Source organism: Chiloscyllium plagiosum, unplaced genomic scaffold (assembly GCF_037043375.1).
Source record: "Chiloscyllium plagiosum isolate Xiang-an unplaced genomic scaffold, Cpla_swu_hap1 HiC_scaffold_6, whole genome shotgun sequence".
In the NCBI taxonomy this organism is placed as follows: Eukaryota; Metazoa; Chordata; class Chondrichthyes; order Orectolobiformes; family Hemiscylliidae; genus Chiloscyllium; species Chiloscyllium plagiosum.
The window spans coordinates 16525952-16542299 of record NW_028270144.1 but is presented as its reverse complement, the minus strand read 5'-3'; the positions used below and the strand labels follow the sequence as shown (position 1 = coordinate 16542299).

At 43.1% G+C, this 16348-nt stretch overlaps 1 protein-coding gene across 1 annotated transcript in view; it reads right to left on the bottom strand.

Moving 5' to 3' along the window:
* Positions 1-16348, bottom strand: part of LOC122550473 (uncharacterized) — a 278599-nt gene continuing 262251 nt past the window's right edge. Inside the window, exons 50-52 of the mRNA XM_043691239.2 lie at positions 5842-5956; positions 3687-3859; positions 1-3100 (exon numbers count right to left, since the gene is read on the bottom strand). Of these exons, the coding sequence (XP_043547174.2) occupies positions 3019-3100; positions 3687-3859; positions 5842-5956 (370 nt within the window). The 3' untranslated portion in view covers positions 1-3018. The remainder of the gene's footprint in view (positions 3101-3686; positions 3860-5841; positions 5957-16348) is intronic.

The following is a 16348-nucleotide window of genomic DNA, read 5'->3' as shown; positions in this document are numbered from 1 at the left end:
TTTAAAACACAAACTTATTAATTTTAATCTTCATGTCTTATAATGTACAAAATAGGTCCGGAGAAATAGAATTGGTTTAGTTAACTGTATCACAAAACAAAGAGTGTCAATCTTCCATGTAAACGCTGAACTTCCAGAGATGTGTGTCGTACATGGACTGATTGAGTACCGACATGTTTTGGCATCAAGCAAGTGCAGTACGTAACAGCCAGATGATCCACATTCCATTACTGAACCAGTTTACTAAACTTTAATACAATCTGTATTAAAAAATACAAAACCGAAGAATAAAGGCCTCTTAGGTAAGCAGTGAATCAAGTTATTCAAGTGTACAAGATATAATTTACAAAACCCTGATAATAACGGACTGATTCCAATCAGGGAAGACAGAGCATCAATGAAAGGGAACATTGATATCAAGATTCTCTAATCAAAAACTCATGGCATTGACTTTCTCCTGGTTGGGTCCTGAGCTATGAAGTTCCCTCCCGAACACTCTCTGCCTCTCTCTGCTCCTGTAAGATGCTCCTTGAAAGCTATCTCTTTGACTGAGTTTTTGAGTGTCCTTTCTGTGGCTTGGTGTCAAAGTCTGATAAATCCTCCTTGAAAGTGCTTTGGGATGTTTTAGTATGTTAGATGCATGTATAAATGCAACTTGTTACGTTGTTACAATTTGACTATTCCTGTTCCAATTGGATGGAAATTGGGAACATTCAATGTGGACTTCAATGGGTGATGCTCCTCATTTGGAACATAAAACATTGAACATCACCCCTTAATGCTGTGTCACCACTTTTCAGATAACAGTCTACTTTGCTTTCTGTGTTTCCTCCTCCCCGCCCCATCTCTGGTACTTTTACACAGAGGAGAGCTCAGCTGTCTAACTGAAATGACATTAATTCAAACCATTTACAGTGTCCATGCTAAATAATGTATGGGCTGTATGTTGACAAAAGCAATGAACAGCAGCTGAAAAGCAGGAATAGTTGACCATTTGAACAGTATTTCTAGTTGCATTTCGTCAGCTAAGCTGTTTGAAAGATTGCTATAGAATTTAAATGAACAAAGGCTTTCGCTTTTCAAATGGCTTTAAGTTTTGCACAATTGGAAAATTATGTGTTCCATGACCCACAGTTTTACACACACTCACACAAACACACAAGAAACATTCTGATAGGATTATTACTTTGATCATCAATAATCTATTAGCAAAAGAATCAGTGATTCTCGGTACTTTTCAGAGTGATTGACATAGCCAATAACATCATCATGGCTGAAAGCTTGAGTTTGTACTAATCCTGCCCCTGGGTAAATGTGAGTTGTAGGATCCAGACTATGTTGAGGTCCCTCCAACTCCCACACACCTCACATTCAGATACACACACACACATACACTTTAAAGATCTATCAAAGCCCATGAGATTCCCCATTCCTGCTCTATAATCCCATATTGCAGGGAAGGTGATTTACCAGGAATGCTTAGTTACACCTGAAATCAGCAGCTATGTAACAGAGGATGAAAGGACACCAGGACTTGTGGTTATTGAGCTCAAACAAGACACTGGTGGTGAAGACTTGTTTACAGCAACTTGAAGTCGTGGAGCCCATGCACATATGAGTACACATTCCTAAGAAAGGTAGTATAAAGTGTTGCAGATTAATGGCATTTAGCAACTACGAGAGCAGTGATACTAATTGGACATAATGACTACAAGAGGATGACTGTTGAATAGTTTAATGACAGTGTATATTCCATAGCACCTTTATGAAGATTTTCCAATAATATATACTAAATATTAGGGATGATTTTACAAAGTCTTGCTACCAATAATGGGAAGCTTGATTTGCTGGGTGTGCCTATCAGGAATACTCGGACGTGAATATTCCCAAATGTAATATCAGCCCTTGTTATATAAACACTGACCCACTTCCAGATAGCCCCTTGTTTATACAACAGTAAATACCACAATGTCTTTATGTCACAGAAGATTTTGTTGCCTTTACAGCTCCTTGATTCAATCTCATACCCACAGTCAGGAAACAAACAAAACCTTAAATAGAAACTATTTAGTATATATTAAATAGATGGGAGAGAGTTAATCAGTCTCTGATGTACTGGGAATGGTGGCATAGTGGTTATATTACTGGACTAATAATCCAGAGGCCTGTAGCAATGATCCAGAGAAGTGAGTTCAAATCACACAGTGGAGCTATTAAAAATCCAATTTGAGATAAGGTTGTTATGAAAGGGCTGGATGATTGTAAAACTCATCTGGTTCACTCATGTTTTTCAGAGTGGAAACATGCCATCCTTACCTAGTGTGGCATTTGTGTTACGCCAGGTTCCCTCTTTCACTGTCCTTTGAAATGGCTTGGCAAGTCACTCAGTTGGGACTGCCAGCGATACCCACATCCCTGCAGAATGGCTGGGACACCTGGAGAGCAGGAGCTCTGCGGGACAGGAGCACAGATCAGAACCTGAGGAAGTGTCACTCTCCCTCTCCCACCTTCACTGCTCCCACTCACCCAGCCTGATGTCCTGGACAGTCATTTCAATCAATGCGCCGCACATAAAGCATACAAACCTCTCAGTGGGTCTCTGGGCCAAGAGAGCTGCTTTGTGAAGCTTTAGCCTCACTCATACACTGCTGTCATCATTTGCAAACTCTTCAATGCTGTTTGCAGCCTCTTAACTCTCTCCCATCTTTTCATTGTACTGTAAGTATTTTTATTTCTGTTAATATTCAGTGCATTGCTTTAATAAACAAAGTGCCATTTAGTATGTCAATAGTAGAAAGCTTATATGGTTTTTCTTAGAGCAGTAGGGCACCTGGGTATTGCAGGGAAAGCATTTTCTTTTGTATCTCCATTGCTATTGCTATGTACTTTGTTTTTCGTTTGTCACAATAGATGAGTGAGGTACACAGGATATTGTCATATTGCTTTATTATAGAAATAGCACCATAGTTCATTAGAGGATTGCGAGACAGCTGACCAACTTGGCAGTCTCAGATTGCATTACGTCTTCTTCATGCAGACTTGGCAGCGGCTAATGCGAGTGCGCAGCTCTCCCGCCTTGAGTGTCTCCGATTCCGGTTTGCTGGAAGAAAACAGAAACAAAGTCAGGAAGCAGCTCTAACCAGAGGCTGGTGTGTCCCATTCAAATCCTGCCCTGTGGGATCAGTCATCGGCTCACTGCTTCCTGATCAGTCAGGAGCTCGCAGCCATCAGAGAGAGGAGCACCTTATTTCCTAAAGTACCTTACTGATGGAGGGCTGCACTCTCAGAGCTTGGTTCTCTCATTGCAGATTGCTACGTGTAAACTGACACCTGTATTTCCTTCTTACTGCAGTGACAACACTTAGCTGTAACATTCTGAAACACAGGACTTTCATTTTTTATTATGAAGGGTGATTGCCCTTTAATCCTGGTGTGAACTGGAATAAGATTTAAATACCAGCGATGATTTATTACTAAAATTGATAAAACACTGACACTCTTCAGAGAATTGATCTCTGTTGGGTCAAGTGAATTGGTTAAGAAGATGGCAAGAATGGGGAATGGTGTCCAATGCTTACTCTGAACAGCCTTTCTACTAGAAGCAGCAAATCACATCAGACTGTCCGTGGACATTATAAGCAATCCCGTTCATCACAGCCAGTGGAAACGGGCTTCCCCTCACTAACCTGAACATCTCTGTGCTCTCAACAGTCGCGAGCCAGAAGCTGTAAGAGTTTGCGTAGTAATTGCAGGTGCCTCGGCCATGACACTCGATGAAGGGAGCTGAGCGGAAGGACTCCAGGCATGAACCAGGTGATGACAAAGCCTGTCCTGACCCCTCAGCTCCCGAACTGGTGTGCTGCATGTGAAGAGGAAAGACTGAGTAAAACACTTCTGTCAACCAAACCAATCACTCTATGCAAATGGAGGGCGGAAGTGGGTACTGCAGATGCTGGAGATTAGAGTCAAGATTAGAGTGGTGCTGGAAAAGCACAGCAGGTCAGGCATCATCCGACGAGCAGGAAAATCGACGTTCAGGCAAAAGCCATTCATCAGGAATGGAGGGCACCTGTACACAAGCATATCCTGGTCCTTGCCTCCTTTATTTTCTCTGTTGTTATCTCACCCCCTCGTTATTTACACCTTCGTGTTCTATAATCACTGGATGAACAGGAATTGTCTGCAACAACTGTTCTCAAGTCCTACATTTACGGGAGGAAATAGTCAGTTTCCAGTCAGGAGCAAGACTCAGGTGGCCCAGAGGTCAGCACTGCTGCCTCACAGCGCCAGGGACCTGGGTTAAATCCCAGCCTCGGGCGACTGTCTGTGTGGAGTTTGCACATTCTCCCCATACCTGCGTGGATTTCCTCCCACAATCCAGAGATGTGCAGGTTAGGCGGGATAGCCATGGTAAAAACCCTGCACGGGCCTCTTTCTGTACATTAGGGATTTTGTGATCCCATGGAAGATAGGCATGAACCCACTGCAGTGCTCACAATGCTGTCGGATGGGGCTTAGTGGTTAGCACCTGCACCACAGAGTCAGTTGGTACTGGGATCAAATCCCAGAGCTTGTGTACAAAAATCCAGGCTGGCTCTCTCTCAAGTTGGTTACTCCCAAGGTAGACAGGGGAGTGAAGAAAGTGCTTGGTACACTTGCCTTTATTACTCAGAGCATTGAGCATTCTTAGGCCAATTTTGGAATACTGCATGCAATTCTGGTTTTCCTGCTGTAGGAAAGAGGCTGTGAAACTTGAAAAGGTTCAGAAAAGCTTTACAAGGATGTTGCCAAGGTTGGAGGTGTTGAGCTGTAGGGAAAGGCTGAATAGGCTGAGGCTGTTTTCTTTGTGGAATGGAAGCTGAGGGGTGACCTTATAGAGGTTTGTAAAATCATGAGGGGCATGGATAGGATAAATAGACAAAGTCTTTTCCCTGGGGTGGGGGAGTCCAGAACTAGAGGACATAGGTTTAGAGTGAGAGGGGAAAGATATAAAAGGGACCTAAGGGGCAACGTTTTCACATAGAGGTTGGTGAGTGCATAGAATGAGCTGCCAGAGGAAGTGATGGAGGCTGGTACAATTACAGCATTTAAAACGTATCTGGATGGATATATGGATAGGAAGGGTTTAAAGGGATATGGACCAAATGCTGGCAAATGGGACTAGATCAATTTAGGATTTCTGGTCGGTATGGACGTGTTGGACCGAAGGATCTGTTTCTGTGCTGTACACCTCTATGACTCTAAGACCAGTGATGTTCCTCTTTACTGCGATCATTATTGTTCTGGTTCAAAAGTTCAATTCATTTGAATGAGGCTCCATCCACAATCTGGTCATATTCTGAGGTCAACACCGTGAGATTCTGTTTAGGAATTCATCAAATTATCATCATTATCTTACAAGTACACTGCTACTGATCGGTAGATTACAAGTTTCTTCACATCAAAAAATATTTAATTCAGTATTAAACCGATGAGTATATACCAAGGAAAATGTACTTGGTTCAGTGCAATTAGTTTTAAAGTTATTTTCAGTGATATTAAATAAGGTTACTCACAGGCCACACTGATTAAATGTGTGACGTTTTGATGATAACTCCATTAATAAACCCTGCAGTTTGCATTCTTTAATATATCAAGGAAAGTTATTAAACAGAGAGAGAAAACCAAATGATTATAATACAATCTGATTCTCATTGCACTGAAGGTGGATTTTATCCTTGCGATTATGCAAATTAATTTTAGCAGAACTTTAAAGCCAAGTGTAATTACAAACACATTTTCTATACAGTCTCCTGATTATGCCCAAAGCAACAGTTCTGTCCAAATGTGTCTGATGCTTACCATCATGAAGGAGTAGCCGATCCAGAGGGATGTCCAACCATTGGGGCAGAGTGGGATTTGAATTGTCTGGCTGTGGACAGCAATCACCATTGCTGGAGCTTCACAAACAGAGCATCTGAAGAGAAGTTAGCAATTTATTATGTTATTCCACCCATGAAGATCAACTAATTAATCTAATAACTTAAAAAGTGTCATTCAGCTTTCAATTCCAAGTAGCACAGTAACTAGTCACACACAGTAACTCACTTAAACATAACTCCAAGGGAACTCTGCAATTACCTTCCAAATGTGTGAAAGAAAATATCATGTGAATATATACCCCCTCCAGTCTGCAGCGAGTGCTGGGAAACTCCCACTGCAGGTCTGGGATAGTGAGACAGCTATGGGGATAGTGATGCACTCATTGGGGGAGATAGCTTTTGGGTTAGTGAGATAATCATTGGGATAGTGAGATAGCCATGGGGATAGTGAGATAGTCATGGGGATAGTGAGACATTGGGATAGTGAGAAAGTCATTAGGATAGTGAGATAAGCATGGGTTAGTGAGATAGTCATTGGAAAGTGAGACAGTCATGGGGACAGTGAGATAGCCATAGGGATAGTGAGATAGTCATTGGGATAGTGTCATAGCCATGGTGATAGTGAGATAGTCATTGGGATAGTGAGATAGCCATGGGGATAGTGAGATACTAATTGGGATAGCGAGATATCAATGGGGATAATGAGGTAGTCATTGGAATAGTGAGATCGCCATTGGAATAGTGAGATAGTCATTCGGATAGTGAGATAGTCATTGGGATAGTGAGATAGACATGAAGGATAGTGAGACAGTCATTGGAGTAGCGGGATAGCCATGGGGAAAGCGAGATAGCCATGGGGATAGTGCGATAGCCATGGGGATAGTGCGATAGCCATGGGGATAGTGCGATAGCCATGGGGATAGTGAGATAGTGATTGGGATAGCGAGATATCAATGGGGAAAATGAGATAGCCATGGGGATAGTGAGATAGTCATTGGGATAGTGAGATAGTCATGGGGATAGTGAGATAGACATTGGGATAGTGAGATAGCCATGGGGATAGTGAGATAGCCATAGGGATAGTGAGATAGTCATTGGGATAGCGAGATATCAATGGGGATAGTAAGATAGCCATGGGGATAGTGAGATAGTCATGGGGATAGTGAGATAGTGATTGGGATAGCGAGATATCAATGGGGAAAATGAGATAGCCATGGGGATAGTGAGATAGTCATTGGAATAGTGAGATAGCCATGTGGAAAGTGAGATAGTCACTGGGATAGTGCGATAGCCATGGGGATAGTGAGATCGTGATTGGGATAGCGAGATATCAATGGGGATAATGAGATAGCCATGAGGATAGTGAGATAGTCATTGGGATAGTGAGATAGTCATGGCGACAGTGAGAGAGTCATTGGGATAGTGAGATAGCTAACAGGATAGTGAGATAGCCATGGGGATAGTGATTTAGCCGTAGGGATAGTTAGATAGCCATGGGGAGGGTGAGATAGTCATTGGAATAGTGAGATAGCCATGTGGAAAGTGAGATAGTCACTGGGATAGTGAGATAGTCATGGTGTTAGTGAGATAGCCATTAGGATAATGAGATAGTCATTGGGTTAGTGAGATAGCCATGGGGATAGTGAGATAGTCATTGGGATGGCGAGATAGCCATGGGGATAGTGAGATAGCCATTGGGATAGTCAGATAGTCATGGGGACAGTGAGATAGTCAGGGGGATAGTGGGAAAGCCATGGCGATACTGAGATAGTCATTGGGATAGTGGGAAAGCCATGGCGATAGTGAGACAGCCATGGGGATAGTGAGATAGTCATTGGGATAGTGACAAAGTCATTAGGATAGTGAGATAAGCATGGGGATAGTGAGATAGTCATTGGGATAGTGAGATCACCATGGGGATAGTGAGATAATGATTGGGATAGTGAGATAGTCATGGGGATAGTGAGATAGACATTGGGATAGTGAGATAGCCATGGGGATAGTGAGATAGCCATAGGGATAGTGAGATAGTCATTGGGATAGCGAGATATCAATGGGGATAGTAAGATAGCCATGGGGATAGTGAGATAGTCATGGGGATAGTGAGATAGTGATTGGGATAGCGAGATATCAATGGGGAAAATGAGATAGCCATGGGGATTGTGAGATAGTCATTGGAATAGTGAGATAGCCATGTGGAAAGTGAGATAGTCACTGGGATAGTGCGATAGCCATGGGGATAGTGAGATCGTGATTGGGATAGCGAGATATCAATGGGGATAATGAGATAGCCATGAGGATAGTGAGATAGTCATTGGGATAGTGAGATAGTCATGGCGACAGTGAGAGAGTCATTGGGATAGTGAGATAGCTAACAGGATAGTGAGATAGCCATGGGGATAGTGATTTAGCCGTAGGGATAGTTAGATAGCCATGGGGAGGGTGAGATAGTCATTGGAATAGTGAGATAGCCATGTGGAAAGTGAGATAGTCACTGGGATAGTGAGATAGTCATGGTGTTAGTGAGATAGCCATTAGGATAATGAGATAGTCATTGGGTTAGTGAGATAGCCATGGGGATAGTGAGATAGTCATTGGGATGGCGAGATAGCCATGGGGATAGTGAGATAGCCATTGGGATAGTCAGATAGTCATGGGGACAGTGAGATAGTCAGGGGGATAGTGGGAAAGCCATGGCGATACTGAGATAGTCATTGGGATAGTGGGAAAGCCATGGCGATAGTGAGACAGCCATGGGGATAGTGAGATAGTCATTGGGATAGTGACAAAGTCATTAGGATAGTGAGATAAGCATGGGGATAGTGAGATAGTCATTGGGATAGTGAGATCACCATGGGGATAGTGAGATAATGATTGGGATAGTGAGATAGTCATGGGGATATTGAGATAGTCACGGGGATAGTGGGAAAGCCATGGCGATAGTGAGATAGTCATTGGGATAGCGAGATAGTCAATGTGATAGTGAGATAGCCTTTTGGTTAGTGAGATAGTCGTTGGGACAGTGAGACAGCCATGGGGATAGTGAGATAGTCTTTGGGATAGTGACAAAGTCATTAGGATAGTGAGATAAGCATCGGGATAGTGAGATATTCATTGGGAATGCGAGATAGCCATGGGGATAGTGAGATAGTCATTGGGATTGCGAGATACCCATGGGGACAATGAGATAGTCATTGGGATAGTGAGATAGCTATGGGCATAGTGAGATAGCCATGGGGTTAGTGATTTAGCCATAGGGGTAGTTAGATAGCTGTGGGGATAGTGAGATAGTAATTGGGATAGTGAGATAGTCATTGGGACACTGAGATAGTCATGGGGATAGAGAGATAACCATGGGGATAGCGGAATAGCCATGGGGATAGTGAGATAGTCATTGGGACACTGAGATAGTCATTGGGATAGAGAGATAGCCATGGGGAAAGTGAGATAGCCATTGGGATAGTGAGATAGTCATGGGGATAGGGTGATAGTCATTAGGACAGTGAGATAGCCATGGGGATAGTGAGATAGACATTGGGATAGTGAGATAGCCATGGGGGTAGTGAGATAGCCATAGGGATAGTGAGATAGTCTTTGAGATAGTGAGATAGCCATGGGGATATTGAGATAGTCACTGGGATAGTGAGATAGCCATGGGGATAGTGGGATAGTCATGGGAATAGTGAGATAGCCATTGGGATAGTGAGATTGCCATTGGGATAGTGAGATAGCCATAGGGATAGTGAGATAGTTATTGGGATAGTGAGATAGCCATGTGGATAGTGAGATAGTCATTGGGATAGTGAGATAGTCATTGGGATATTGAGATAGCCATGGGGATAGTGAGATTGCCATTGGGAAACTGAGATAGCCATGGGGATAGTGAGATAGGCATGGGTATAGTGATATAGTCATAGTGATAGTGAGAGAGCCATAGGGATAGTGATATAGCCATGGAGATAGTGAGATAGTCATTGGGATAGTGAGATAGTCATCGGGATAGTGAGATAGCCATGGGGATATTGAGATAATATTTGGGATACTGAGATAGTCATTGGGATAGTGAGATAGCCATTAGGATAGTGAGATTGCCATGGGGATAGTGATGCACTCATTGGGTTAATGATTTAGCCTTGGGGTTAGTGAGATAGTCATTGGGATAGTGAGATAGCCATAGGGATAGTGAGACAGTCATTGGGATAGTGAGATAGCCATTAGGATAGTGAGATTGCCATGGGGATAGTGAGATAGTCATTGGGATAGTGAGATAGCCATTAGGATAGTGAGATAGCCATGGGGATAGTGAAGCACTCATTGGGTTAGTGAGTTAGCCTTTGGGTTAGTGAGATAGTCTTTGCGATAGTGAGATAGTCATTGGGATAGTGAGATTGCCATGGGGATAGTGAGATAGTCATGGGGATAGTGAGATAGCCATTCGGATAGTGAGATAGCCATGGGAGTAGTGAGATAGACATTGGGATAGTGAGATAGCCATGGGGATATGAGATAATCATTGGGATACTGAGATAGTCATTGGGATGGAGAGATAGCCATAGGGATCGTGAGACAGTCATTGGGATAGTGAGACAGCCATTGGGATTGTGAGATAGCCATTAGGATAGTGAGATTGCCATGGGGATAGTGATGCACTCATTGGGTTAGTGAGATAGCCATTGGGATATTGAAATAGTCATTGGGATAGTGAGATAGCCATGGGATAGTGAGATAGTCATTGGGATAGTGCGATAGCCATGGGGATAGTGAGATAGTCATGGGGATATTGAGTTAGTCATTAGGATAGTGAGATAGCCATTGGGATAGTGAGGACGTTATTGGGATAGTGAAATAGCTATGGGAATAGTGAGATATTCATTGGGATAGTGAGATAGTCATGGGGATAGTGAAATAGTAATTGGGATAGTGAGATAGCCATTGGGATAGTGAGATAGTCATTAGGATAGAGAGATAGCCATGGGGATAGTGAGATAGTCATGGGGATATTGAGTTGGTCATTAGGATAGTGAGATAGCCATGGGAATAGTGAGATAGACATGTTAGTAGTGAGATAGCCATGGGGATAGTGAGATCATCATTGGGATACTGAGATAATCATTGGGATAGAGAGATCGCCATGGGGATAGTGAGATAGACATGTGAATAGTGAGATAGCCATGGGGATAGTGAGAACATCATTGGGATACTGAGATAGTCATTGGGATAGAGAGATAGCCATGGGGATAGTGAGATAGCCATTAGGATAGTGAGATAGCCATGGGGATAGTGAAGCACTCATTGGGTTAGTGAGTTAGCCTTTGGGTTAGTGAGATAGCCATTGGGATAGTGAGATAGTCATGGGGATAGGGTGATAGTCATTAGGACAGTGAGATAGCCATGGGGATAGTGAGATAGACATTGGGATAGTGAGATAGCCATGGGGGTAGTGAGATAGCCATAGGGATAGTGAGATAGTCTTTGAGATAGTGAGATAGCCATGGTGATATTGAGATAGTCACTGGGATAGTGAGATAGCCATGGGGATAGTGGGATAGTCATGGGAATAGTGAGACAGCCATCGGGATTGTGAGATATTCATTGGGATAGTAAGATAGTCATTGGGATAGTGTAATACACATTGGGATAGTGAGATAGCCATTGGGATAGTGAGATTGCCATTGGGATAGTGAGATAGCCATAGGGATAGTGAGATAGTTATTGGGATAGTGAGATAGCCATGTGGATAGTGAGATAGTCATTGGGATAGTGAGATAGTCATTGGGATATTGAGATAGCCATGGGGATAGTGAGATTGCCATTGGGAAACTGAGATAGCCATGGGGATAGTGAGATAGGCATGGGTATAGTGATATAGTCATAGTGATAGTGAGAGAGCCATAGGGATAGTGATATAGCCATGGAGATAGTGAGATAGTCATTGGGATAGTGAGATAGTCATGGGGATATTGAGTTAGTCATTAGGATAGTGAGATAGCCATGGGGATAGTGATGCACTCATTGGGTTAATGATTTAGCCTTGGGGATAGTGAGATAGCCATAGGGATAGTGAGATAGACATTGGGATAGTGAGATAGCCATGGGGATATGAGATAATCATTGGGATGCTGAGATAGTCATTGGGATGGAGAGGTAGCCATAGGGATCGTGAGATAGTCATTGGGATAGTGAGATAGCCATTGGGATTGTGAGATAGCCATTAGGATAGTGAGATTGCCATGGGAATAGTGATGCACTCATTGGGTTAGTGAGATAGCCATTGGGATATTGAAATAGTCATTGGGATAGTGAGATAGCCATGGGATAGTGAGATAGTCATTGGGATAGTGCGATAGCCATGGGGATAGTGAGATAGTCATGGGGATATTGAGTTAGTCATTAGGATAGTGAGATAGCCATTGGGATAGTGAGGACGTCATTGGGATAGTGAAATAGCTATGGGAATAGTGAGATAATCATTGGGATATTGAGATATTCATTGGGATAGTGAGATAGCCATGGGGATAGTGAGATAGTCATGGGGATAGTGAAATAGTAATTGGGATAGTGAGATAGCCATAGGGATAGTGAGATAGTCATTAGGATAGAGAGATAGCCATGGGGATAGTGAGATAGTCATGGGGATATTGAGTTAGTCATTAGGATAGTGAGATAGCCATGGGATTAGTGAGATAGGCATGTTAGTAGTGAGATAGCCATGGGGATAGTGAGATCATCATTGGGATACTGAGATAGTCATTGGGATAGAGAGATCGCCATGGGGATAGTGAGATAGTCATTGGGATAGTGAGATAGCCATTAGGATAGTGAGATAGCCATGGGGATAGTGAGATAGTCATGGGGATATTGAGTTAGTCATTAGGATAGTGAGATAGCCATGGGGATAGTGAGATAGCCATGGGGATAGTGAGATAGCCATAGGGAACGTTGAGATAGACGTTGGAATAGTGAGATTAGCCATGGGGATAGTGAGATCATCATTGGGATACTGAGATAGTCATTGGGATAGAGAGATCGCCATGGGGATAGTGATATTACTCATTGGGATAGTGAGATAGCCATTAGGATAGTGAGATAGCCATGGGGATAGTGAGATAGTCATAGTGATAGTGAGAGAGCCATAGGGATAGTGATATAGCCATGGAGATAGTGAGATAGTCATTGGGATAGTGAGATAGTCATGGGGATATTGAGTTAGTCATTAGGATAGTGAGATAGCCATGGGGATAGTGATGCACTCATTGGGTTAATGATTTAGCCTTGGGGATAGTGAGATAGCCATAGGGATAGTGAGATAGTCATTGGAATAGTGAGATAGTCATGGGGATAGTGAGATAGCCATTCGGATAGTGAGATAGCCATGGGAGTAGTGAGATAGACATTGGGATAGTGAGATAGCCATGGGGATATGAGATAATCATTGGGATGCTGAGATAGTCATTGGGATGGAGAGGTAGCCATAGGGATCGTGAGATAGTCATTGGGATAGTGAGATAGCCATTGGGATTGTGAGATAGCCATTAGGATAGTGAGATTGCCATGGGAATAGTGATGCACTCATTGGGTTAGTGAGATAGCCATTGGGATATTGAAATAGTCATTGGGATAGTGAGATAGCCATGGGATAGTGAGATAGTCATTGGGATAGTGCGATAGCCATGGGGATAGTGAGATAGTCATGGGGATATTGAGTTAGTCATTAGGATAGTGAGATAGCCATTGGGATAGTGAGGACGTCATTGGGATAGTGAAATAGCTATGGGAATAGTGAGATAATCATTGGGATATTGAGATATTCATTGGGATAGTGAGATAGCCATGGGGATAGTGAGATAGTCATGGGGATAGTGAAATAGTAATTGGGATAGTGAGATAGCCATAGGGATAGTGAGATAGTCATTAGGATAGAGAGATAGCCATGGGGATAGTGAGATAGTCATGGGGATATTGAGTTAGTCATTAGGATAGTGAGATAGCCATGGGAATAGTGAGATAGGCATGTTAGTAGTGAGATAGCCATGGGGATAGTGAGATCATCATTGGGATACTGAGATAGTCATTGGGATAGAGAGATCGCCATGGGGATAGTGAGATAGTCATTGGGATAGTGAGATAGCCATTAGGATAGTGAGATAGCCATGGGGATAGTGAGATAGTCATGGGGATATTGAGTTAGTCATTAGGATAGTGAGATAGCCATGGGGATAGTGAGATAGCCATGGGGATAGTGAGATAGCCATAGGGAACGTTGAGATAGACGTTGGAATAGTGAGATTAGCCATGGGGATAGTGAGATCATCATTGGGATACTGAGATAGTCATTGGGATAGAGAGATCGCCATGGGGATAGTGATATTACTCATTGGGATAGTGAGATAGCCATTAGGATAGTGAGATAGCCATGGGGATAGTGAGATAGTCATGGGGATATTGAGTTAGTCATTAGGATAGTAAGATAGCCATGGGGATAGTGAGATAGCCATGGGGATAGTGAGATCATCATTGGGATACTGAGATAGTCATTGGGATAGAGAGATCGCCATGGGGATAGTGAGATACTCATTGGGATAGTGAGATAGCCATTAGGATAGTGAGATAGCCATGGGGATAGTGAGATAGTCATGGGGATATTGAGTTAGTCATTAGGATAGTAAGATAGCCATGGGGATAGTGAGATAGCCATGGGGATAGTGAGATAGCCATAGGGAACGTGAGATAGACACAGGGATAGTGAGATAGTCATTGGGATAGTGAGATATCCATGGGGATAGTGAGATAATCATTGGGATAATGAGATAGTCATGGGGATATTGAGTTAGTCATTAGGATAGTGAGATAGCCATTGGGATAGTGAGATAGTCATGGGGATAGTGATATAGCCATGGGGATAGTGAGATAGCCATGGGGACAGTGAGATAGACATTGGAATAGTGAGATTAGCCATGGGGATAGTGAGATAATCATTGGGATACTGAGATAATCATTGGGATAGAGAGATAGCCATGGGGATAGTGAGATAGTCATTGGGATAGTGAGGTAGCCATTAGGATAGTGAGATAGCCATGGGGATAGTGAAGCACTCATTGGGTTAGTGAGATAGTCATTGGGATAGTGAGATAGTCATTGGGATAGTGAGATAGCCATGGGATAGTGAGATAGTCATTGGGGATAGTGAGATAGCCATAGGGATAGTGAAATAGACACAGGGATAATGAGATAGCCATGGGGATAGTGAGTTAGTCATTAGGATAGTGAGATAGCCATGGGGATAGTGAGATAGTCATTGGGATAGTGAGGTAGCTATGGGGATAGTGAGATAGTCAGTGGGATAATGAGATAGCCATGGGGATAGTGAGATAGCCATGGGTATAGTGATATAGCCATAGGGATAGCGAGATAGCCATAGGGATAGTGAGATAGCTATGGGAATAGTGAGATCGTCATTGGGATAGTGAGATAGCCATTAGGATCGTGAGATAGCCATGGGATGGTGATGCATTCATTTGGTTAGTGAGATAGCCTTTGGGTTAGTAAGAGAGTCATTGGGATAGTGAGATAGCCATGGGGATAGTGAGATAGTCATTGGGATAGGGAGATAGCCATGGGGATAGCGAGATAGCCATGGGGATAGTGAGATAGCCATTGGGTTAGTGAGATTGTCATGGGGATAGTGTCGATAGCCATGGGGATAGTGAGATAGACATTGGGATAGTAAGATAGTCATGGGGATAGTGAGATCGCCATGGGGATAGTGAGATAGTTATGTGAATAGTGACATAGCCATGGGGATAGTGAGATAGTGATTGGGATAGTGAGATAGTCATGGGGATAGTGAGATAGCCATGGGGATATTGAGATAGTCATTGGGATAGTGAGACTGCCATGGGGATAGTGAGATAGGCCTAGGGATAGTGAGATATCCACGGGGAAAGCGAGATAGTCATTCGGATAGAAAGATAGCCATGGGGTTAGTGAGATAGTCTTGGGAATAGTGAGATAGAGCTGAAAATGTGTTGCTGGAAAAGCGCAGCAGGTCAGGCAGCATCCAGGGAACAGGAGAATCGACGTTTCGGGCATAAGCCCTGCTTCAGGCCTATGCCCGAAACGTCAATTCTTCTGTTCCCTGGATGCTGCCTGACCTGCTGCGCTTTTCCAGTAACATATTTTCAGCTGTGATCTCCAGCATCTGCAGACCTCACTTTCTCCTCAAAGAATAGTGAGATAGCCATAGGGATAGTGAGGTACGCATTGGGATAGTGAGATAGTCATTGGGATAATGTAATAGCCATTGGGATAGTGAGATAGCCATGGGGATAGTGAGATATCCATAGGTATAGTGCGATAGCCATGGGGATAGTGAGATAGTCATTGGGATAGAGATATAGCCATGGGGATAGTGAGATAGTCATTGGGATAGTGAGATAGTCATTGGGATAATGAGATAGCCATGGGGATAGTGAGATAGTCATGTGAAT